General features: G+C 36.7%; 1 protein-coding gene across 2 annotated transcripts; it reads left to right on the plus strand.

The window, feature by feature from the left end:
- Positions 1 to 8,598: 8,598 nt before the first annotated feature.
- On the plus strand, positions 8,599 to 15,012 carry LOC306670788 (uncharacterized protein C3orf38). Of its 2 annotated transcripts, none has more exons than XM_079155735.1 (3): positions 8,599 to 9,148; positions 11,457 to 11,698; positions 13,496 to 15,012. In XM_079155735.1, the coding sequence occupies exons 1-3, from the start codon at positions 9,022 to 9,024 to the stop codon at positions 14,156 to 14,158; spliced, it is 1,032 nt and encodes a 343-aa protein (XP_079011861.1). In that variant the 5' UTR covers positions 8,599 to 9,021; the 3' UTR covers positions 14,159 to 15,012. The 2 variants fall into 2 exon arrangements, with proteins under 2 accessions (XP_079011861.1, XP_079011860.1); XM_079155734.1 differs by having other exon boundaries at positions 8,670 to 9,148; positions 13,493 to 15,012.
- Positions 15,013 to 16,060: the final 1,048 nt, after the last annotated feature.

The raw sequence follows: 16,060 nt of genomic DNA on the forward strand, positions 1-16,060 counted from the left end.
TCATTTCAGATAATGTGGACTTCAAGTCAAAGTTAGTCAGAAGGGATAAAGAAGGACATTACATACTGCTTAAGGGAACCATAAATTAGCAAGACATAACAATCATAAACATCTATGCCCCAAACAGTGGCTCATCCATGTATGTCAAACAAATCCTTCTCAATTTCAGAAACCAAATAGACCATAACACAATAATACTAGGTGATTTTAACACGCCTCTATCACCACTGAACAGATCTTCCAGACAAAAATTGAACAAAGAAACCATAGATCTCAATAACACAATCAATAATTTAGACTTAACGGACATTTATAGAATATACCATCCAACCAAGAGCGAATACACTTTCTTCTCAGCAGCACATGGATCCTTCTCTAAAATAGACCATATATTATGCCACAAAGGTAATGTAAGCAAATACAAGAAGATAGAGACACTACCTTGTATTCTATCAGATCATAATGGATTGAAGTTAGAAATAAATGAAAGAGTAAAAAACAGAAGCTACTCCAACACCTGGAGATTAAACAATATGCTATTACATGATGAATGGATAACAGAAGATATTAGGAAGGAAATTAAAAAATTCTTAGAGCTAAATGAGAACAAAGAAACATCATATCAAAATCTTTGGGACACTATGAAAGCAGTACTTAGAGGAAAATTTATTTCATGGAGCGCATTCAATAAAAGAAGTAAAAATCAACAAATAAACAACCTAACACTTCAGCTCAAAGCCCTAGAAAAAGAAGAACAGACCAACACCAAAAGTAGTAGAAGACAGGAAATAGTTAAACTCAGAGCTAAAATCAATGAAATTGAAACAAAAGAAACTATACAAAAAATTGACAAAATAAATAGTTGGTTCTTTGAAAAAATAAACAAAATTGATAAACCCTTAGCCACTCTAACAAAGAGAAGATGAGAGAAAACCCAAATCACCAAAATTCGGAATGAACACGGAAATATCACAACAGACACGATTGAAATACAAAACATAATTAGAAGCTATTTTGAAAATCTATATTCTAACCAAATAGAAAATTTCGAAGACATCAACAGGTTTCTAGAGACATATGAATTGCCTAAATTGAATGAGGAGGACATACACAATTTAAATAGAACAATTTCAAGTAATGAAGTAGAAGAGGTCATCAAAAGCCTACCAATAAAGAAAAGTCCAGGACCAGATGGGTTCTCAGCCGAGTTCTACAAAATCTTTAAAGAAGAGCTCATTCCAATACTTCTCAAAGTATTCCATGAAATAGAAGAGGAGGGTACCCTCCCAAACTCATTCTATGAAACCAATATTACCCTGATACCCAAGCCAGACAGAGATAAATCGAGGAAAGAAAATTTCAGACCGATATCATTAATGAACATTGACGCAAAAATTCTCAATAAAATTTTAGTAAATCGCATACAAAAATATATTAAAAAGATAGTGCACCACGATCAAGTGGGTTTTATCCCAGGGATGCAAGGTTGGTTCAACATCCGGAAATCAATAAATGACATTCACCATATCAATAGACTTAAAGTCAAGAATCACATGATTATTTCAATAGATGCAGAAAAAGCATTTGATAAAATACAACACCCCTTCATGCTCAAAACACTAGAAAAAATAGGGATAGTGGGAACATTCCTTAACATTGTAAAGGCCATCTATGCTAAGCCCATGGCTAATATCATTCTAAATGGTGAAAAACTGAAAGCATTCCCCCTAAAAACTGGAACAAGACAGGGATGCCCTCTTTCACTACTCCTATTCAATATCGTTCTTGAGACTCTAGCCAGAGCAATTAGACAGACCAAGGAAATTAAAGGAATACGAATAGGAAAAGAAGAACTCAAACTATCCCTATTTGCGGATGATATGATTATATACTTAGAGGAACGAGGAAATTCCACCAGAAAACTGTTAGAACTCATAAGTGAATTCAGTAAAGTGGCAGGTTACAAGATCAATGCTCATAAATCCAATGCATTTTTATACATAAGTGAGGAATCCTCAGAAAGAGAAATTATGAAAACTACCCCATTCACCATAGCATCGAAAAAAATAAAATACTTGGGAATCAATCTCACAAAAGAGGTGAAAGACCTCTACAATGAGAACTACAGAACACTAAAGAAAGAAATCGAAGAAAACCTTAGAAGATGGAAAGATCTCCCATGTTCTTGGATAGGCCGAATTAATATTGTCAAAATGGCCATACTACCAAAGGTGCTATACAGATTCAATGCAATCCCAATTAAAATCCCAATGACGTACCTTACAGAAATAGAGCAATCAATCATGAAATTCATCTGGAAGAATAAGAAACCCAGAATAGCTAAAGCAATCCTTCGCAGGAAAAATGAAGCAGGGGGTATCGCAATACCCGAACTTCAACTTTATTACAAAGCAATAGTAACAAAGACGGCATGGTACTGGTACCAAAATAGACAAGTAGATCAATGGTACAGAATAGAGGACACAGACACAAACCCAAATAAATACAACTTTCTAATACTAGACAAAGGTGCCAAAAATATGTAATGGAGAAAAGATAGCCTCTTCAACAAATGGTGCTGGGAGAATTGGAAATCCATATGCAACAGAATGAAACTAAACCCATATCTCTCACCCTGCACAAAACTCAACTCAAAATGGATTAAGGACCTTGGAATCATACCAGAGACTCTGCAAATTATAGAAGAAAAAGTAGGTCCCGATCTTCAACATGTCAGCCTAGGACCAGACTTCCTCAACAGGACTCCCATAGCACAAGAAATAAAAGCAAGAATCAATAACTGGGATAGATTCAAACTAAAAAGCTTTCTCTCAGCAAAGGAAACTATCAGTAATGTGAAGAAAGAGCCTACAGAGTGGGAGAATATCTTTGCCAATCATACTTCAGATAGAGCACTAATCTCCAGAATCTATAAAGAACTCAAAAAACTCTACACCAAGAATACAAATAATCTAATCGACAAATGGGCTAAGGAAATGAACAGACACTTCACAGAAGAAGATGTACAAGCAATCAATAAACATATGAAAAAATGTTCAACATCTCTAGTAATAAGAGAAATGCAAATCAAAACCACCCTAAGATTCCATCTCACCCCAATTAGAATGGCGATTATCAAAAATACAAGCAACAGGTGTTGGCGAGGATGTGGGGAGAAAGGTACACTCATACATTGCTGGTGGGGCTGCAAATTAGTGCAGCCACTCTGGAAAGCAGTGTGGAGATTCCTTAGAAAACTTGGAATGGACCCTCCATTTGACCCAGCTATCCCACTCCTTGGCCTATACCCAAAGGACTTAAAATCGGCATACTACAGAGATACAGCCACATCAATGTTCATAGCAGCTCAATTCACAATAGCCAGACTATGGAACCAACCTAGATGCCCTTCAATTGATGAGTGGATAAAGAAACTGTGGTATGTATACACAATGGAATATTACTCAGCCATAAAGAATGACAAAATTATGGCATTTGCAGGCAAATGGATGAAATTGGAGAATATCATGCTAAGTGAGAAAAGCCAATCTCAAAAAGCCAAGGGACGAATGATATCGCTAATAAGTGGAGGATGACACATAATGGGGGGGAGGGAAGGGTTAATGTTAGGGTTAGAGTTACGGTTAGGGAGGGGGGCAAGTATGGAGGAAGAAAGTACTGTATAGAGGGTAAAGAGGGGTGGGAGGGGTGGGGGGAAGGGAAAAAATAACAGAATGAATCAAACAACATTACTGTATGTGGATTTATGATTACACAAATGGTATGCCTTTGCGCCATGTACAAACAGAGAGGCAACATGTATCCCATTTGTTTACAATAAAATAAAAAAAATAAAAAATAAAAAAAAAAGATAAGATCTATATTGATTTAAATCATCAGTGGACAACAGCACCAGAAGTTGGGGCTATATGTCAACTTTAGGTGGAGTCAACCCAATTTTATACGGAATAAAAATTAAAAATAAGAAGTTCATTCTTTATTGATGGATCTTTTAAACTGGGAAGAAATGGCTTTTATTTTACTAAATTACTCTGTATCAGCTACTTTCTATGTATTACCTCTAATTGTTAAAACTCAAGCATAAATATAAACATTGCTTTCCAGACACCAAGACTTTGTCAATGACCAACTAAAGTCACACAGTTAATAAGTGGAGAGGTGGGACTGAAAAATCATAAGTGTCCAAAAACCATGTTTCCATTCTGCCATGTGAGTTTCCCTACAAACATAGAACATGAGTGGATCTAATATATCCAAATAGAAAAGGCTAAAAAGGTCCGAAGATCAGTGATTTCAGAGACAGGATAAAGTCTGACACAGATATTTCATTATCTTCTATTAGCTGTGATTCATAAAAGTTTGGACCCTGGAGCAGAAGAATCAGCATCACCGTGGAACTTGTTAAAAATGTTAAATATTGGTCAGGTTGAGAACGGAACTGTCATGTAACAAGTCTTCCAGGTAATTCTGTGGTTTGAAAACCACAGATCTAGAGCAATACAGTTCATTTTATTTCCCCAGAAAGTAATCTATTTCCTTTTAAATTAATAGATCCTTCTTAGGAACTCTTTCTAAGACATCTAAAGTGTCCCATCAGTAGGGTGAATAGATATTTTACTAGTAACAACTAATACCCCAAACTGCTCAAAGTTGGAGAATTTTTAAAATTTCTGTTCAAGAAAGTATTCATTGCAATGTTTATTGAAAACAGCCAAAAAGGCATGAAGATTTGTTGTACTAAAGTTCAAACGTGGTAGTTTTATAGTAGTACAAACCTAAGCACTTAAGAATATTACACTGAAATCAGACTTCCTTATCTGTAAAAGTGGATAGCTCTTGAAAGTTTATAAGAATTAAATCTGTTAGGGGTCTGGTGCTGATTTCTGTCACGATTTTGCTAAATTTCCCTTGCTGTGGTTACTGTTCCAATTCTGGCAGTCACGTTAACAATCCCAACTGTGCTCACCATACCATTTTGTTCTATGCAATTTTCACTACTGCCCTCCAGCTGAGGTAAATCTTCAGCATCCTTCTGCACCACCCTCACTAATTCAACCTTTCTTAGGCATCACCACTTGCTCCATAATGCCTGACCTTGATTACTCTATATTCCTATTAAAATATACTTGCCCAGTGTTCATTCTCTCAGTGAATGGCAACTCTTGTGGCAGAAATCAATTAAAACCCTGGAGTAATTCCTGTGACATCCTCCACCCAAGCCACCATCTTCTCTCACCTGGACTACTGTAGTAGTCTCCTAATTAGAAGGTCCCTGTTCTCTGTTTTTTTTTTTTTTTTTTTTTTTTTTTTTTTTTAATGGTTGTATCTGGGATTGAACCCAGGGGTCCTCTACATCTGAGCTACAACACCAGCCCTTTTAATTTTGTATATGTTTTCATAATTTACTAAGTTATCAAGATGGACCTTGAATTTGTGATCTTCCTGCCTCATCCTCCTGAATAACTGGAATAGTATGGGCCACTGGGCCTGGCTCCTCCACTCTTGCCTTCCTTTAGTCTATTCTTCACACCACCCAAGTGTGATCCCATTAGAAATAAGTCAGATTATTCTATTCCTCAGCTTAAAACCCTCAAATGACTTTACAACTCATTCATTTATTCAACAAATATTCATTGCATACCTACTATATGTCAGTCTTTGGAACAACAACAACAAAATGAACCAAAAACCATCCTTGTCTCACAGAACTCATTTTCTATTGGTGTCAACAAACAATACAGTATATTATAAGGATCATCAAATACAATAGCAACTAGCCACATGTGGCTATTATAATTTCACTGAAATTCAAATATAACTTTGTTTGTTTCTCAATTGCACTAGCCACATTACAAGATCTCAACAGCTACAAGCGGCTGATGGCTACTATTATTTGGCAGCACATGCAAAGAACATCTCATCATCTCAGAAAGCACTTTGGCAGGTTATTTTATATCAGTGATTCTCAACTGGGAGTGATTTTGCTTCCTCCCAGGGAACATTTGGCAACATGCCAGAGGTATTTTTGATTGTCTCAACTAAAAGGAGGTGGTTACTAAAACCTAGTTGATAGAATCTAGGGATGCTCAAAAGCATCCTACAATGCACTAGTCAATTCCTATGACAAAGAATTATTCTTACCAACTTATGTCAATAGTGCTATATTTAGGAAAAACAAGTCTAATTCAAACTGTTTCTCCTAATATACTCCCAATACAGATCACTTCCAACAGCAGATGCTTCCCCAGACCCTTGCAATAAGCAATCAATTCATTTTGTAGTGGTAGACACCAGCCAGGTGTTCTCTATTCAATGCTAATACTTTCTACCTGGAGATAGAATCAGGTCCAAAAGGTTGAAGCTCAGTCCCAAGATGATGTGTCTCCTGATTCACTTCAGATAGTAGTCTGAAGTCCCAGTTTATCTTTGCTTGTGACTGACCAGCTAGAAATCAGGTTCTCATAACCTCTTCCTATGTTTAAATAATTTGCTTGAGTAGTTTGCAGAACTCAGGAAAGCACTTAAATTTACTAGTTGATTACAAAGGATATTACAAAGGATACAGATGAGCAGTTGCAAAGGTTGTGAGCTTTGGGAGAAGAGGCTCAGAGCTTCCATGCCCTCTCCAGATGTGCCAAACTTTAGTAACTTTCATTTGTTCAGCTAGTCACAAGCTCTATGGAACGTGTCCTTTTGAATTTTTATGGAGACTTCATTGTGCAGACATAACTGAAGCATAAACAACCACATCAAAATATGACTGGATAAAATGGGTATGATCTAATGCTAATAGGTGGAGTGGGGTTGGCTTGTCTGCTCAGCATTCTTGGCCACTCTGTTCAGCATTCCTCCCTCCAGGGTATGGGGCAAGACCCCTTTGGAATGAGGAGGGTCTTAAAACCTACTTTCAGACAAGGGTAGGTCAGACACTTTGTTTATGACCAGCTCTACGATGGAAAGGCAAAAGATCAGAGGTTTTATGATCATTGTTGGTGAAGAAAAAGTCTAGTTTCTATGGCCTGATGTAGGGAGGAAGTTACTAACCATTGATAAAAATCAAAATAAATATAAAATCACAAGTTCTCATTGTCTTCTTTAAGGATTGAGCAACTCCAGCCTCCTAGACCTCCTTCCTTTGTGCCAAGAACATCCCTTCATCTATAAAATCTGTACTATTTCTTCTTTCTAGATCATTCATCTGTGGTTCACACTCACTTCCTTCAGCATTTTGTTCTGTGTCACTTTGAGAAGCTTTCCTTACAACCTATATAAAATACTAACACCTCCTCTTCTTGATTTATTTTTCTTCATGGCACCTACCAATAGAGTATACAGTTTCTTATGTGTTTATATTATTTCCTTTCACTAAAATGCAAGCCCCAAAGGCCTTGTATTTATCCTCAGTACGAAGAATAACCGGCAAATTGGCATTTAGCAGCTGCACAATAAATATATATATATATTTTAAGTGAAGCAATGAATGAATAATAAGACAATCATGCACGAGTTCGGTAAGGTTCCACACCAGTATAAATAAGCACTTAATTTTATCTCTTTTTCCCCTTCTTTACTGGGAATTGAATCCAGGGGCACTCTAAGGTGCCCAAGGTGGCCTTGAACTTTTGATTCTCCTGCCTCAACCCCTGAGTTGCTAGGATGACAGACCTGTGACACCATCCCTGGCTAGTGCTCATTAATTGAAAAACTCTTGAAAACTGCTTGAAAGAGAGAGTGGTTTCTCAGGATCTTAAATAACTAGTATAACAGACATTCATCAGTGCTTAATAAAAAAGAATTGGTATCTACTGGGTAAATGGTACACCAAATAACATATTGTGGCAATTTAACGGTGCCTTGTTTTAAAGACCATACAGTGTATTTTATGACTGACATTTAGCTATTGTTGAAAGTGTTAAATTTGCTTACCTGGATCCGTGCATATTGTCATTTAGCAGCTACACTAATGCCAATACTACTAAGTGCCAATACTCTAAAGTATGAATAAAAATCGGAAGAAGACAGAAGCAAAGAATGTGTTTAACTGTGATTTCTCAATCTAGTGGAGCATGACTGTTTTCCTCTCAGTGTATGTGCATTAGTGTCAGAGTACTACTAACAGCCAATATACATATACTAAGCTCCTACCAGTTGCCAGGCACTGGATCTTTACTACATCTATTTAGAGATAGGAAACTAAGGGTCAAAAAGTTTAAGGAACAAGCTCACAGTCACAGCTACTGAACAGTGGGGTAAAACCCTTGACAACCAAACTTCCAGAACTCCCATCCTTAAAACTGCCTAGGATGGAGCCGGCGACTAGCCCGACTGAGGCAATAGAATCTCCCAGCCAGCTTGAGAAGGGAGTCAGCTGGAAAGTTGGCAGGCGTGAGATAGGACAGGCGACTCGTTTCTTTTCAACTTTTCATAGTATAATTTTAAAAAAAAAATTATTTTAATTTATTTAACTTAAGAATATTAAACTATCGTATCACCCTGCTCAGAAGTGGCCTCAGAGGACATTCAAGCGCTCCCGGGGGCCGGGCCCGTGGGCGGGGAGGAGCCGCCTCCATTGGCCCGCCCCTCGGCATCACGGGAGCTTGCCCTGCGCCGGGCCGCCGCCGACTTTCCACGCACCTGCACCTGCGCAGCCCTCCAAGGCACTGTTTTAGAGGAGGGACTCCTGAGGCGTCCAGGGATTCTTTTTGCACCCAGCTTTCTTTTTTTCGGAAGGTCGATGTTCTCCGTGTAAATGCGACACTTCTCTTAAATGGGATACGTGGAACTTTGCTCCCAGTCAGCCCGGAACCACAAGTCGGGAGCACAGCGTTTCCTCATTGACCTCCTTAGCGATCACTTCCGCCTAGGGGCCTAGAATACCTGAGACCCTTCGGCGGCGAACGACTGGCAAGGCACTTCCGGTCTGTTGCTAAGGCGCGGGCCCTGTGGGCGGTAGAGGCAACTGTATTGGCGTCGTCCTCTCCCCCCTTCCCGGGGGTCGAGATGTCGGGGCTTAGCCACTTAGAGATGGAGGGCTGTCGTCATCTGCTCGGCCTGCTGGACAACGACGAGATCATGGCCCTATGCGACACCGTCACCAACCGTCTAGTGCAACCTGAGGACCGCCAAGGTAAGGACAGACCCTTCTCCCCGAGGGCGGCTGCGCCTGCCCAAACCGCACCCAGACTCCTGGTTGCGGGAACGTGGAAGTGGAAGGGGTTGGGAGCCTAGCCAGCCCCGAGTTGGCCCCCCAGTCACGCCGGGGCGGAATCCTGGTCACCGCCGCTGCTCCGCGGTTCTGGAACCACCCACGGACCTCGGTGGCCTGGCCCTGGAGGGAGGTGGTCGCACTGAAAATGGCACAGCTTGCCAGGTTTTCTTCCTTGATGTTGTGAGCAGATGCTTGTTGGTTCGAGGTTTCGGAGCACGTCAGTAGTCATTTTTCACAATTTTCGGGGAGCCAGACTCTTTTCTCCTTTCAGTTTCGATCACATGAGAAGTCAGCTGCTGCTCAGGCTTTTTTCTTCAAGCTTTCGGGAGAAGGGGCTATTATAAACACCTTGTATCCATCTCTTAGGTAAAACAACCACTGTAATGAAAAGGAAAATGGTTTGAATCCATGTCTCTCTGGAGTCAAAATTTTTCCGAGAATATTTTGTGTATTAGGAATTACTTTCAGAGCCAGTTAGTACACATTTTGGTAGATATTTCAAGGTTTAACGTTAAAGGAATAAACTCCTAAGGATTTAGACTGAAAATAGCTTTAGACGACCTACTTCTTCATCATTTATATATTTTACTTGTTAATCGCCTTAACAATCATGGTGAGTTTTAATTTAAAATTAGAATAGATTAAATGCTGGATGTAATTGGTAGTGGATCTAAGAGCAAATAAGAAAAGAAAAAAAAAAAAATAGAAACGTCCCTGTACAAAATTGTTTACATGATTTGAGGAGAAAAGAAAAAATAAGCATATGAAAAAAATATTCAACCTCCTTAAAAAATTGAGTAATAAGAATCAGAAACATAGTGTGTCTTTTCTGTGTACCAGATTGATAAAACATTAGCAATAAAAATCTCAAGTGTTGGTGCCCAGGTGTAGCAACTCTGACAGGTAATGGAGGAATGTAAATTAGAATTAAGACTTTGGAAAACAAGTTTGACATTATCTCCTAAAATGAAAGATTAGTCATACCCTCTAGACTTGGGCTTCTCAAACTTTTAAATATCCCTCTGGGATTTTATTAAAATGTTAATTTTGATTCAGTAGTTTTGGGTTAGGCTCCAAATTCTGCATTTCTAGCAAGTTCCCAGAGATTGCTTAATCCCTCCTCTTAGTGGGAGATATGTATGTTCAAAGCTGTACTGTTTGTAATAGGACAGGTACAGTAAAGTTTCTAAACAAGAATAGAAACCTTGTAGTATAATCATATAATTAGCTATAGTACAACAATGAAAATGAATTAAGTAGAACTACATTTGTACACAGATTAATCTTAAAAACATTAAGTGAAAAGATAATTGTAGAAAACTACATATATTAATGGATTGAATTTATATAACATTTAAAAATATCATTGTGAATATGTTGTTTAGGGATACATATTCTATATAACTGTATAGAAACACTAGGAATTGAAAACATCTAAGGTAGTAGCTACTTTGAGATGGGTGAAAAGAAGGGGTAATAGTATCAGGAAGGGGTGAAATAGGGCCTTAAAGATACTAGTAATTTCCTGTGTTAAGATCTTTGTAAGGGACCTGGGGATATAACTCAATTGGTAGAGTGCTTGCCTGGCGTGCACAAGACCCGGGGTTCAAGCCCCAGCACCACCAAAAAAAAAAAAAAAGAAAAAGATCTTTATAACGAATGTATTTGAGAGTGTAGTATTGCCATTCTGTATACCTCATACATGTCAAAAATATTCTGTGCTTTTATATGCAGTTTTTTTTTTTTTTTAATTAAAATCTGGCATCTGCCACATCCTAGAAATATGGTTATTGATACCTCCTGTCTTTAATTTTCTTTGTGGAATGAGATTGGACTAAAATTATTTGACACCTAAAATACTGTAATTTTACTGATTTTTAGAGGTTGTGTATTAATTTAGACCTCATCGAAAAAAATTTTCTGGCTTAATTTTTTTCTAAAACACAATTTTTAAAAATAATATGCTGGTATTTTACTGTTACTTATGGGAAGCAATGGTAAGCAACAGGATTTTTGAGGGTAAGGAAAGTTTAAAGCATAACTGTATTTAAAAAAATAAAAACAAGACTGACAACCCATTTCCTGTTTTTTTAAAAATGATAGCTATCTCATGCAAAAGCATTAACGTGTCAAGAGTTTAAATGTTTTTCAATAGAATTTCTGCTGACATTAGACACATTTATAAGTACCTCATGATTTTCTGTTAATCATTGCAATTTTCTTCTAGATGCCATTCGTGCAATATTAGTGTATAGTCAAAGTGTAGACGAGCTTCTTAAGCGTAAAAAAGTCCACCGAGAAGTTATATTTAAGTACTTGGCAACACAGGGGATGGTTATACCTCCAGCAACTGAAAAACACAATCTTATTCAACATGCAAAAGATTACTGGGAAAAGCAATCACAATGGAAACTGAAGGAAACAACAGAGCGGGTTTCAAAGACAGAGGACATCCGACTCTTTCAGCAGGTAAGTCAGATCTTGTAGTTACTTCTGAAACTTTTTTTTCCCTTCTGAAACTATGTAGATGATCCCATGTAGTCTATTGATTTTTTAGGGAAAAGAATGTTTTCTTCCTTTATTATCATTGATGTCTAATAGACTCTTAGTATAAACTGTAAGTTTCATTTCATTTGAATTTGGATTCTAGTTCTCCAATTTTTTATTTTCTACCTTTAAAGAAACCTATTATAAGTCCTTTTTTTTTGGTTCTGAGAACTGAACCCAGGGGTGATTTACCACTGAGTTACATTCTAGCCCTTTTTCTTTATTTTGAAGCAGGGTCTCATTGAGTTTCTTAGGGCCTCGCTAAGTTGCTAAGGCTGGCTTTGAACTTGTGATGCTCCTACCTCAGCCTCCTATATTGCTGGGATTACAAGTGTGCATCACTGGGCTTGGCAAATTTTTTCTCATTTTTAAAAGTTTCTTTGATATCAGTGCAAAATTTTCATGAAAGAAATGTAAAGTTTTTGACTAGAAAAAGTCTGTGGTAATTTTTTTCAGCTGACATTTATTCTTATTTCTTGTGTATCCACTGACCATTTTATAGACAGTGAATTTTAAATGTTTATTGAATGAACTGTAGGTAATTGCTTTGTCTTCACATTAAGAAATAGTCTTTTTAAGACTTTTTTTTACATAACATACTAAAAAGAGAATGGATTTTGAAATCATGCACATGTTACTTCATATTAAGGTCTGGCATATAATAGGTGCATGAGCTTGGGCAAATAATTTGATCTTTCTGAGTCTTGTTTTCTTTATCTATAAAATGGTTATATTAGGGTTGGTGGGGGTAGTTCTGTGTGTGTTTAGCTATAGTGTAAAATCAGCATGTATGAGCCCTGTATTTAATTCCCAGCATCAAAAAAAAAAAAAGAAAAAAATCATAATATCTGTGTTAAGGCATATTGTGAAGATAGGAGGAAATACTACTTAAGTGCCAAGCTTCATACCCAGCATATTAGATAATAGATGTTCAGTAAGCATAGGTGTTTTTTTCAACCATCTGTTTGAGGTACTGTGATGTGTGGAATACATAGAAGAATGCGATAGAGCCTAGCTGATATATTAGGTATAATTTTGGAGTAACATTTCCTCTGTAAAAAGAGAAATAATAATATAAAATTAGCTCCAGTCATAGAAAAGGACTTATTTCAATCACTTGAGAGTATCTGTTTAAAGACATAAAAATGATTCTTTATTATCAGCTTTATTGGATTTACGTAGCTTTTGACAACTATACCTGTGAAAGCACTGCCACAATCAAGAGAAAATGCTTGTATAAGTCATTATTATTGAATCTTGCTGATATGTTAAAGGGCCTTGTTTATGATATTTTTCAAAGAATTAGTCCATTTCATCTAAAACTACAAATTCATGGTCATTGAACATGATGTTCCCTTATTATTGCCTGTGTGTACTTTTCTTTAAAAAAAAAAAGTGTCCAGCTATGTTGCCCAGACTGGGCTCAAACTCTTGAGCTCAAGAGATCCTCTTATCTCAAGCTCTCCAATGACTGGAACCACAGATGCACACCAGTGAGCCCAGCTAGCCTTCATTAAACTTTACTTAGCTGAGTTTTCAGCAGGTTAAGCTGGAAATTTCTGAAATTATTTTTCTCCTTTTTGGAAAATGACTTTTTATGCATAATGGGTTCTGTTAGTTCACATTTAGTTCATTTTTGTTTCTTGTAATCAATACATTAAATAGAAAAGAGTTATAAGAGGTAAATCTTAGTGTTTTTTTTTTTATCTTAATCAGCAGGCAAAAGAAGATAAAAAAGCTGAAAAAGTTGATTTTCGTCGCCTAGGAGAAGAATTCTGCCATTGGTTCTTTGAACTTCTTAATTCTCAGAATCCTTTTCTGGGACCACCTCAAGATGAATGGGGGCCACAGCACTTCTGGCATGATGTCAAGCTTAGGTTTTATTACAATACATCAGAACAAAATGTGATAGACTACCATGGAGCGGAAATTGTAAGCCTTCGTTTACTGTCACTAGTAAAAGAAGAATTTCTTTTTCTCAGCCCTAACCTAGACTCCCATGGCCTAAAATGTGCTTCTTCTCCACATGGGTTAGTTATGGTTGGTGTTGCAGGCACTGTTCATCGAGGGAACACTTGTTTGGGCATTTTTGAACAAATTTTTGGACTTATCCGCTGTCCTTTTGTCTCGAATACTTGGAAAATCAAATTTATCAATCTGAGAATTGTTGGAGAAAGTTCCCTTGCTCCTGGAGCATCACTGAAACCAGCTGTTAAATTTGAACAGAGTGACCTAGAGGCCTTTTATAATGTAATCACTTTGTGTGGTGACAACGAAGTAAAACTTAATGTAAGGCAGACATTGGATAGTGGGACTGGAGACCAAGCCTTATGTAGTGGAAATGAGGCATTGTTGGAAAAAAAGAGAATGGAGTTTACCTAGCCATCTAAAGCATTGATCTCTGTTATGTCAGCTTACAAAGTCTTCTACATGGAAACTTTTCCAAATACTACATCAGTAATTTCTAAGTGATTTCAGATGTAAGGATTGACATATTTTAGTTGAAATACTTTCTGGACTGCAGACTGACACATTATGTGAATACTCGCCTATTTCTACCTGAGTTTCATCAAATGTTCTGAGAGCTTACTGCAGTTTATCAAATAAATCCCACTTTAGATGTTGTATATAACTGTGTGCCTTAGAAACCAGGTAATATCTTCATTTTTCACTTAGTTTTCTACTGATATCTGTACTTTCCATATGGCAAAGGATTAGTAGTGTTCAAACTTTCCTCTTTAAGTTTTTCATTTATTTTGATCTAGGTATGGATATTGGATATTTTCCAGATGCATCTCAGTATGGTATTGCTTTAAAAAATCTTAGATATTTTAGAGGTTGTAATGTCAACTCAGTGTTGTCATTTTAGAAGACTCAAATGACATTCAAAAGTTCAAAAATTTAGCAGAGGGAGAAAAATTTAAGTATAGGAACAGTTCTCAAAGTTGTCTGCTCTAATCCAAGCTAAAAATCTCTCTTAATCTCCAGCATTTTCTGAACTATTTTGGGAGATGATAAATGGCTATTCTTAAAACAGACCTTTTTCTTACCAAGGCTTCAACAAATAGTGTTATAGAGTATTTATTATAACACCACATAAAGGAAATTAATGTTGAAAATTTTAAAGTGTGCCTAGTTCCTAACTTAAAAATGAATTACTGTGTTTCCTCTTGATCTTGGTAGAGGTGACTCCTCCCCACAAAAAAAAAAAAAAAAAAAAAAAAAAAACAAACAAACTTAGAATATGGGGCATGCATGTGTGTGTGTGTGTGTGTGTGTGTGTGTGTGTGTATATATATGCATACGTATGCCCCCACTATAATTTGAACTTAGTTTTTCACCTCTAATTTGTTACTAGGTTTGAATTACAAAATTGAGTTGCCAGATTTATTACGTAGTTGCTTTGAAGTTTAAATTCCTTATCACCCAACTATTTGCTGATACTGGGTTTAGTTAGGAATTTTGATTTATAAAAGTACCATTTAGGAAAAACTTCAATGGGAAAATGTGATGATGTTTTATATGTGTTAAGTTTTTAACATTTAACTCCACTCATGATTGTCTAGGAAGACATATGAATATTGGAAGCAGGAGGAAAACACTTTTTTTTTTTAAAAAAATGGTATGCTTCTTATGAGGAGTACAAATTGGTATGTCCTAAAATAAGAACTTAATAAAGGAGGGAAATCCCTTTTGTCTGTGTAAGAATAGTATATTGTTTAGATTTACTTTACAGTTGTCTTGCTCTTAGATAAAATTATAGACACTGAACCGAAATAAAACAAATTTTACTACCACTAGTTATGCTATAGGTATAATATAATTAGTAATAATAAAAAACAGCCATTTGAAAAGTACTTATCTCATACTTTTATAAGATAGTTAGGTCACAAGTCCATCTTTACCTGTCCTGTAACTCTGCTTGGGCTTGAAAACTGAGTTTTTTGTCTTATTTCCTAGGTTTCAATACCATTATAAAATATGGATAAATATTCTAAGTAAAGGATTAAATTTAAAACAGTTCATCTCTTTGTGCTATTGATGTCAAGTAGTGCAGAAATATTACTGTAGATGCTCAGAATGGGCAGGGATTTCCTCTAGCTATCTTCAGAATTGCATATTGAATTTGTAGAAAACCCAAGGAAGGCTGCAATTTGTACACATTTTTAATCAACCTTAAAAATTGAAATCTTAGACTTAAGTGGATTCGGACTGTGTGTGTTTCAGGTGCATCCCCCCATCTGGGAACAAAGTAGAGCCTCATGTTGGAGTGAATAGGTAGAT

The sequence above is a fragment of the Sciurus vulgaris genome, assembly GCF_902686455.1.
Source record: "Sciurus vulgaris genome assembly, chromosome: 10".
In the NCBI taxonomy this organism is placed as follows: Eukaryota; Metazoa; Chordata; class Mammalia; order Rodentia; family Sciuridae; genus Sciurus; species Sciurus vulgaris.

What these genes read in the sequence shown, in the direction of transcription:
- LOC306670788 (XM_079155734.1), top strand. Translation starts at nt 9,022, where the DNA reads ATGTCGGGGCTTAGCCACTTAGAGATGGAGGGCTGTCGTCATCTGCTC. An exon ending in GCAACCTGAGGACCGCCAAG is followed by an intron (nt 9,149 to 11,456) that starts GTAAGGACAGAC and finishes ATTTTCTTCTAG; the next exon opens with ATGCCATTCGTGCAATATTA. An exon ending in ACATCCGACTCTTTCAGCAG is followed by an intron (nt 11,699 to 13,492) that starts GTAAGTCAGATC and finishes TATCTTAATCAG; the next exon opens with CAGGCAAAAGAAGATAAAAA.